General features: G+C 38.7%; 1 protein-coding gene across 1 annotated transcript; it reads right to left on the bottom strand.

The window, feature by feature from the left end:
• Positions 1-202: 202 nt before the first annotated feature.
• LOC114641285 (olfactory receptor 1M1-like) lies at positions 203-1144 on the bottom strand. Its single transcript, XM_028790358.1, has one exon. It carries the CDS (start codon positions 1142-1144, stop codon positions 203-205), a length of 942 nt encoding a protein of 313 aa, XP_028646191.1.
• Positions 1145-9497: the final 8353 nt, after the last annotated feature.

Raw genomic sequence — 9497 nt, 5'->3', positions numbered from 1 at the left:
GCAGTTAATTTTAGTGAAACTTGAGGTTGTTTCCTTTACATCCAGAATCAATCGGTGGAAAAACACTGTATGGCCGCTCAACATGCTAAAGCAAAATATATTTTCTTCTAGCATGGAATGGTGTTGCCTTTAACCTTCAACTGGCTTTCCTGCATAGTGGAAAACCTTAATGCAAGTCAATATTACCTTTACACAGCAGGATTTAATTTTTTCCAGCCATTCTCCACATAAAAATCTTGTTAAGACTTGTTTTAATTTCCTTATTGCGAAAACTGTAAATAATAGGATTCAGCATAGGAGGAACGGTATTGCCAACCATGACAAGACTGTTGTAGGCTTCAGTAGACAAAATAATCCCGGTTCCTGGCAACAGGTACAATAAGATCATAGGTACATAAATAGTACAGACCACCAATAAGTGAGTCAGGCAGGTACTAAACACTTTTTTTCTTTCTTCCGTAGAAGAAATTTGAAGTGCTGCCAAAGTGATTCGAAAGTAGGAAGACAAAATCAGTAACAGTGGGCCGATGACAAAGACAACTGTCAGGCTGGAGAGATAACTCAGATACTTGGGATCTTCCGTACATGACTTCTGAACCATTGTAGAATAATCACAGAAACAAGAAGAAAGGACGTTACCTTGACAAAAAGGAAGTTCAGTCAATAAAACTGTCAACGGTATGATGAATACAACAGCAATGGCATTGGTTAGTAACAGACAAACCAAGATTGTTTGATTTGTGATCAATGAAGGGTATCTCAGGGGATAAACTACAGCAACGTAGCGGTCAATTGCCATGAGGGATATAACAAGAGTTCCGACTATCAGGATGTGAGCTTCTACATGAATCTGCAGAAGGCAGGGTCCATACGGGACAGCAAGGTAATCTGAAATGAGGGCCGCTAGCATTCGTGGAATAAGATTAGTGCTGTTCAGTAAGTCTAATATTGCAAGAGTTGCAATTAAAAGGAACATAGGCGTTTTAAGCTGATGGTTCTGCATAATGACCAGAATGACTAGCAGGTTGCTAGAAAGTGACGTCAAGTAAATGAAGATGAGACCCGCTATTGTATAGTCTTTCTGGCTGGAATCGACCACGCAGTGCAGAACAAACTCTGACACTGACTTCATGGATGTATTCATCTCTGATGATTCCTGCTACAAATAAAAAGAATATATCATTGTTACAATGTCCTGCAGATTTTAATAAAACTTGGCAAATAATGTAGGTGACAATAAATCCATTTGCTCTGCAAATTTCTAAACTGGACTTTGAAATTTTATGCCATATGTCTTGCTGGGTGGCACATTAGTGCACCCAATGGTACTCCTGCTTCACAACTTTAGACTTTTGTGTTCAATTCCTTGACTGATTACCATCAATTTGAAATGCTTAGAGATTTTAACACAGATGCTCTGGTTTTCAACCACTTCTTAAAGATGTGCATATCTGTTCTGATCTTCCTATCGCAGGTGTGCCCTGAGATAAAATGGCACTCCATCCAGGGTAGGTTTCTGCTTTGTACCGCAAGCTACTTGGGTTGGCTCTGGCTTCTGTTTAATGTTACAATTACATTGAGGTGTTGAGCTTTCAGTTACAGAGGTCCAACACTCTGGAATGACCAGCCTACTTGCCCAAGAGATGCCTGTTTGGTCTCAGCTTTTAAATCCAGGCTGAAGACTGACTACTTTTTGGCTTACAGAGTCAGATGAATAAAACATACAGTCTGGAGACAACCATGAGTGATTCTGGCTTAAAAGTGAGTGGGAACAATTAAACAGTTCACTCGGTTTGAAATTTCTAAACCAATCCAACAGTTCATGAAGGTGGAGCTCAGAGTAATGGCGGTGAACAGCAAAGAGTTATGATGATCTTGTTAGCTGGGTCCTATAGACAGTAAGCCTGAGAGTCACTATGGCTCAACATTCTTTGGCTGAAAAATCTAAAAAGTTCTCTGTTAAACATTTAGATGTGTGTCATTTGTGTGGAAAACACTACATGAAATAAATTAAATATAACATGTTGCAAATTAAAAACCTTTCTATAAAACCAGTTTATATTTTGGTATTCAAAGACCTCACTGGGCTGGTGGTAAAAGTGAACCACGCACTGTCCCTTGCTGTATCTGATGTCTGTTGCTCTCCGTTACGATGATACAACAACATTTATTTCTATAGCACGTTTTCATACAAATGATGTACCTCACAGTGCTTTACAAGATGAAGAAAGAGGAAACAAAAAAAATTACAAAAATAAAATTAGGCAATGTCCTGCGGTGGGTTGGCACCCTGCCCGGGATTGGTTCCTGCCTTGTGCCCTGTGTTGGCTGGGATTGGCTCCAGCAGACCCCCGTGACCCTGTGTTCGGATTCAGCGGGTTGGAAAATGGATGGATGGATGGATGGAAATTAGGCAATACTAATTAACAAAAAATAAAGTAAAGTCCGATGGCCAGGAAAGACAGAAAAAACAAAAAAACTCCAGAGGGCTGGAGAAAAAAAAAAACAAAATCTGCAGGGGTTCCGAGGCCACAAGACCACTCAGCCCCCACTAGGCATTCTACCTAACATAAACGATCTCAATCAGTCCTCATGGTTTTCAGGCTTAATGTGGAAGAATTAGATGATGACGGTCATATGGACCTTTAGCCTTCAATCCATCAATGTATGGACAGCACGGTGCTTTGATCGGGTGGTGGTGGCGCAGATCGCCATCACAGAAAACCAGAAAAAGAAAAGCAGAGAAAGCAGGGGTTAGTACGGATTTTGGAGCCATGATACTACTGCCGCAGTCAAGCTGAAAAAACGGGCAGAACAATGGACGCAGAGGCACAGCAGCCAGCTTCTCACTGCACGTCAAAACAAATAACTAAAGTAAGATAACGTTACTGCCTGAATATGGCTGCAGTGTATTAACATGTAATGTATGTACAGACCATGATATTTCATTAAAAACAGCTATTTGCTGCTTTTATGCAGTATAGTTATGCAATAACTGAAACATCAGCAAGATATACAGTATACCTTAATCCTTAAGCTTCAGGTACAGAGTTCTTGAGTTGATACCAGCAATTCTACTCTCCTCTTTCCTCTCAGGGTGTGTTCTTTTGTTTATGTTCTTTATCTCTATCCCTGTTTTCCCATAGTTATTTCATGTATATTTTAATACGTAAGCAGAATTGACAGTGCCACCCTGAACAGTTAAAGTGCATGGACTGGAGGTAATTGGAGGGGGTGTCTTTAGGAAGAAACCCTGCAAGTGACGCCTTTTCAACATCAGATTTTTACTATAGATAGATAGATAGATACTTTATTAATCCCAAGGGGAAATTCACATATTCCAGCAGCAGCATACTGATACAAAAAACAATATTAAATTAAAGAGTAATAAAAATGCCAGTAAAAACAGACAATAACTTTGTATAATGTTAACGTTTACCCCCCTGGGTGGAATTGAAGAGTCGCATAGTTTGGGGGAGGAACGATTTCCTCAGTCTGTCAGTGGAGCAGGACGGTGACAGCAGTCTGTTGCTGAAGCTGCTCCTCTGTCTGGAGATGACACTGTTCAGTGGATGCAGTGGATTCTCCATGATTGACAGGAGCCTGCTCAGCGCCCGTCACTCTGCCACAGATGTCAAACTGTCCAGCTCCATGCCTACAATAGAGCCTGCCTTCCTCACCAGTTTGTCCAGGCATGAGGTGTCCCTCTTCACATAGAAGAGGGTGCTCAGCACAACTGTCTGATAGAACATCTGCAGCATCTTATTGCAGATGTTGAAGGACGCCAGCCTTCTAAGGAAGTATAGTCGGCTCTGTCCTCTCTTACACAGAGCATCAATATTGGCAGTCCAGTCCAATTTATTTCTATAATCACTTTAGCAAGTTCTCCTAAGACGTGAGTTCTTGTTCAAGAATCATATCTGGCCCCTACTTTAGTCTATCATACCACTTATTAGCTGTACATATTGCCTCTGTATGTTAGTCAATTGTTCAAAAATTATAATAATGCAATAAATAAAAATTGTTATTAACCCTCCTTTATGCTATTTCTCTTCACAGTATCCTGTCATGGCACTTCTTGCGACTGCCTTACTTTCAACTTATTTTACTGCAAAAGGGGAAAGATACGATATACACTTGGGAGGCTTGGTATCTAAGGATGAAAATATCTTGGCCTTGTTAAACTGCCCAGCACAAACTCATTTTATCTAAAGTGCACCTAAGAGGGGTGTGAGCAGCAAGACGGCCAAAATCTCCAGAACAATCCATTGTGGTGCCCTCTCACATAAACATGCACTTGGGTCAATGTACATATGCAACTGTTCAACTGACAACCATCTCCTTGCCATTTTGGAATGCAGGGCAGGTGCTGCCATCTATCGGCAACAAAAAGAATTTTAAGTGAAATCTCTATGTGCAGGGCAGGTGCTGTGAATTCTCTATGTAATAAACTTAATCAGTTATAGCGTAATGAAAATTGCATAATTAGATCTGGTCATCCATATAGAATTTCCATTAAGCTAACCTGTACTTGTGGGAGCAAAACCAGAATGGCCAAAAGAAAACCCAAGTGGACACAGGAAGAAAGTGCAAATACTATGCATCTGAGAATTGAAAATAAGAACTCTGGATCTGTTATATCCACTGCACCACTGTGACGCCCTTTAGAATACAGATTTATATGGAAAATTAATGTATGCCATGACTATGAATGAAGAACTTTGACATGAAAAATGACAAACTTATCCTTTAATAGGCCAACGAGTGAGTGCAATGGTGTGTGTGTAAGTGTGTATGCCAGATTAGGTTGCTACCTGTTACCTTAAAATGGAAGAGCAGATGTATTTTGAAGAAAATACAGTAGCTGGTGCCAAGCAAATCAACTTACTTGTTAATATCTTATGACAGAAGGCTGTCTAGGTGTTGGCCTCATTCGGCAGTGCTAGAACAGACCTGAAAATCATACAAGAACACCTGTTTAGTAAAAAGTGTAAGAAGAAAGAGAACTGACAAGTATAAATTATGAGGCACTTTTTCATATACTTCACAGATTAACAGAAAATAACAACATTAGCCAGTTTTAAAGGTACATTAAAACATATATAAGCTATCATGGAACATTATTCATAGTCAAACTCATCCTTCCATTCTTTTTTTCAACTTGATTAGTAAATTTCAAGGTCATTGAAGACAGAGTTTAGCATCAGGCTTCAGGCAGGAATGAACTCAAGACAGGATGTCAATTCTCAGAGCAGTTGTTTCCCAGTTGGGCGAGTGACTGCACATCGTTGGTGGCACAGACAAAGTGGCACGGCAGAGAAGACTTGTCAAGAACACAAACATCCTGCAACCTTGTTGTCTGTGAGCCTAAACAAATTACAGGCTGTTATCTTCACTCCTGTTCTCTGTTTCCCATTTGGGACAATTTTTATTATGTTACTGTACATACTTTAGTATCATAAAATAAAACTGTTATTGTACTTAGATCCCTGAAATCTGTATTACATATGGAGACCACCCACATTTTTCCATTTTTTTTTTTTTTTAACAGAACCCATAAGAAAATGAAATGTATTGCAATATAACTAAAAATTATGTGGTCATATGTTTAAGCATGCATATTTTGAAAGATTCTACCTGAAATATAATGAAACATATATTTCATTTAATATATTGTAATAAATGTATTTCCAAATATATTGTGTATTTCTTTTACCAGGAATTACAGTAGAACCTCAGTTCATGAACGTCTCGGTACACGTACAAATCAGTTTACGACCAAAAAGTTCGCCAAACTGTTGCATCTGTTCACGACCACACACTCGGTATACGAACAAGCCGGTTTCCCATTCGGTTTGTACGTGTTCAGTCTCTCCCTGTACATTTCCTGTGCAGCGAGCAAGAGAGAGAGAGCGAGAGAGGGCCACACACACGAGAGAGAGACACACATAGGCATGTGCGCGCGATAGAGAGACACACACACACACACACACGCGCGCGAGAGAGAGAGAGAGAGAGAAAGAGAGACACACACACACACAGGCAGCAGGAGAGAGAGAGAGAGAGACACACACACACACAGGTGCGCGCGTGCGCGAGAGAGAGAGAGACACACACACACATACGCAAGAGAGAGAGACACACACAGGCACACACACAAGAGAGAGAGACACACACACACATGCGTGCGAGAGAGAGAGAGAGAGAGAGAGACACACACATGAGAGAGAGACACACACACACACACATGAGAGAGAGACACACACACACATACACAGGTGTGCGAGAGAGAGAGAGAGACACACACACAGGCGCGTGCGAGAGAGAAACACACACACACACACACACACACACGAGAGAGAGACAGACAGACACACACACACAGGCACGCACGCGCACGCGAGAGAGAGAGAGAGACACACACACTCACACACGCACACACACGAGACAGAGAGACACACACACACACACGAGAGAGAGAGACATACACACACACACACACAGGTGCGCGAGAGAGAGACACATACAGGCACGAGAGAGAGAGAGAGAGAGGGCTGGACTCATAAGGTAGAGAAGGCAGTTAAAGAATGCACTGGGCTTGACTTTGTTTTCACTTCTGTTTACAGCGATCGGCTCGTAGCGTGCATTGTTGCAATGTTACTTTTCTTGGTGGTTTAATAAATTACGGATTTTTTCAAATGTTCATTTTTTTCCCTGTGCTTAAAACTCATTAAAAAAAAGTGTTTTTAGCCAGCGGTTGGTAGCGCTATAGCGCAAACTATTGCAGTGTTAGTTTTCACTGTTGTTCAAGGTTTTCTCAGTGTTATTCAATGTTTTTACATTTAGTTTACTATTACGCTGTGCATTTTATGGTTTAATTAACTATATTTGTGCTTAAAAACTTAAAAAAATATATATTTACATACAGTTCGTATGGTCTGGAACAGATTAATTGTATTTACATACAGTCCTATGGGGGAAATTACTTCAGTTCATGACCAAATCGGGTTACGACCAGAGTTTTGGAACGAATTATGGTTGTGAACCGAGGTTCCACTGTATAGCAACATGACACCTTTTATTGGCTAACTAAAACGATTACAATATGCAAGCTTTAGAGGCAACTCAGGCCCCTTCTTCAGGCAAGATGCAAACTTTTTTGTACTTTTACCAGGAAAAAATTTAATTCAGCGCAATGAATTCCCCGTAACGCACTAAAAGTAGGTAGGCGGCTGCCTTGGTGTGTGAGCTGCAGTTTATTCCATGCTGACACAATTACATATTTTCAAGAAATGCCTTCCTTGGTCCTCACTTTAAGTAGTCAAATTAGACAGCAAATTATGAATCAATTAACACTGTAAAGGGGTGAGCTGCTGTGGATTTTACAGGATCCGTATGGGAAAAACACATTTGTTCAAAGGGTTATTGACAGAAAATGTGTTTAATGTATACATCATCAATATTCATTTCTGGAAATGAATAAATCTTCTATCAGACTAATTATTTAAAAAAGGTCTTGAATATTAGAAGAGATGGTTATTTTTATGGAAAAGCTGTACGTTGTCATGTAGCATATCAAAATACAAATCGGCACGCTTGAATCAAAGTGACAACTCAGCATATCAAAATCAAGGATGATAAAGAATTAAAAAGCTCTTTAGACACAATTTATTTGAAGTTACCTAATTTTAATTACCATTTACAAACCAAGTACTGGACTGAGAACAGAATATTGCAGGTCCTTATTGCTTGCTTGTCCTCGGTTAATATTAGAATTTGTGCTGTCAAGGTGTGATTTTCTCTAGGACACAGCTTAATATAAGAAACACTTATGAAATATCTATCCATCCATCCATGCATTATCCAACCCTCTATATCATAACTACAGGGCCAGCCCCAGCCAACACAGGGCGCAAGTCAGGAAATAAACCCCGGGCAGGGTGCCAGCCCACCGCAGGACACACACTCACAAACACTAGGGACAATTTAGAATCGCCAATGCACCCAACCTGCATGTCTTTGGACTGGACTGGAAACCAGAGCACCAGGAGGAAACCCACGCAGACACAGGGAGAACATGCAAACTCCACACTGGGAGGACCCGGGAAGTGAACCTGGGTCTCCTAACTGTGAGGCAGCAGCACTACCACTGTGCCACCATGGTGCCCAAGAAATATCTACTGCATGCCATACTCAATGGCAGGTTAATATATTTTTAAAATATACTGGAATATATAATAATAACAGGGCATACTGTATATATTAAAATATATTGAAATTTATTCTCAATAATGTATTAAACAGTATATTATAACTAGTATTTACAATTTCTTATAATATATTGTAATATAATTTCTAAATTATTTCTAACAGTATGGTATTTGTTGTAGTTTAGAAATATATTTTTATATATTGAAAATTATATTGCAGTATACAAATACATATTTTTATCAGTATACTACAATATGATGTGATATACTGTATTCCTAGTTTAATTATATAATATTTTAAAAATGTGAATATTGGTAGTAATATAGTTTGGTTTTTTAACATGTATTTAATTTTTGTAAGGGCAAATATAAGATTCATATTTGTAAATGTCAGTTTAACTTAATAAAAAGACATCAAGGCAAAACGGAACATACTGAATCATTCTCATTGCAATCATACAGGAGTCTTTTAGTTTAAAATTCAAAATTAACTGATTTTTGTAATCATATTTTCTTGTTGCGAATGGTTAACAAAATCATCATCTTGAGTTGAGTCCATAATGCACTAAACGCACAAGTTTAACTGGAAAAGAGCAGTTTGGTGTACGGCAGATGTGCTAATTGAGCCACACTCCTGACGGAGTCGAGCTCTGCTGATTCATGAGGGAGGCAGCCATACTACGAAATCCTGCATTGCAAATAAACTGATGCAGATTTTCCTTTTTGTGTAATGGTGAATAGTTATTACTTGTTATTATCATTAAAAAAAACAAACAAAAAAATAGAAACCATTTCCCTGTGGAGATGATCATTTCATATAAACAGTTTTGTCATTGCCAGATGTCTGTTATTCTCTCTATTATTCTCAATTTTATATATTTTTATATTTCACACTAATATTTCATAACTTTTCTTAATTTAATATTTCCCAATTTCATATCTTTTTTTTAATGTAACTTTCATATTTGCATATAATTGCTTAATGGACAGATATTGTTGTGTTCCTTCCACGTTAATCAGTTTCTACTTTGTTTTCTGTGAGTTTTTACAAATCTCTGTCTTTATGTATACTCATTTTGTATTTAGTAATTTATAAAATAGCATTTTTTGTGATACCTTTTCACGGAGATTTGCGTCTGCACTCAGTAAAGTGGGCTTTACAAAAAAAAATTAATTGTATTGAACTGAATAGTAACACAACAACAATGTCAAGCACATTCAGCGAAACGGATGTATTGAATATTTTTAGAACCAGAAAACCACTCATTATGCATAAAAGCCATAATA

The sequence above is a fragment of the Erpetoichthys calabaricus genome, chromosome 4, assembly GCF_900747795.2.
Source record: "Erpetoichthys calabaricus chromosome 4, fErpCal1.3, whole genome shotgun sequence".
Lineage (NCBI taxonomy): Eukaryota > Metazoa > Chordata > Cladistia > Polypteriformes > Polypteridae > Erpetoichthys > Erpetoichthys calabaricus.
The sequence above is the reverse complement of the archived record's forward strand: the minus strand, read 5'-3'. Positions and strand labels throughout refer to the sequence as shown.

Bases quoted from the DNA above. Each gene is read 5' to 3' on its own strand.
- LOC114641285 (XM_028790358.1), bottom strand. From the start codon at position 1,144: ATGAATACATCCATGAAGTCAGTGTCAGAGTTTGTTCTGCACTGCGTG.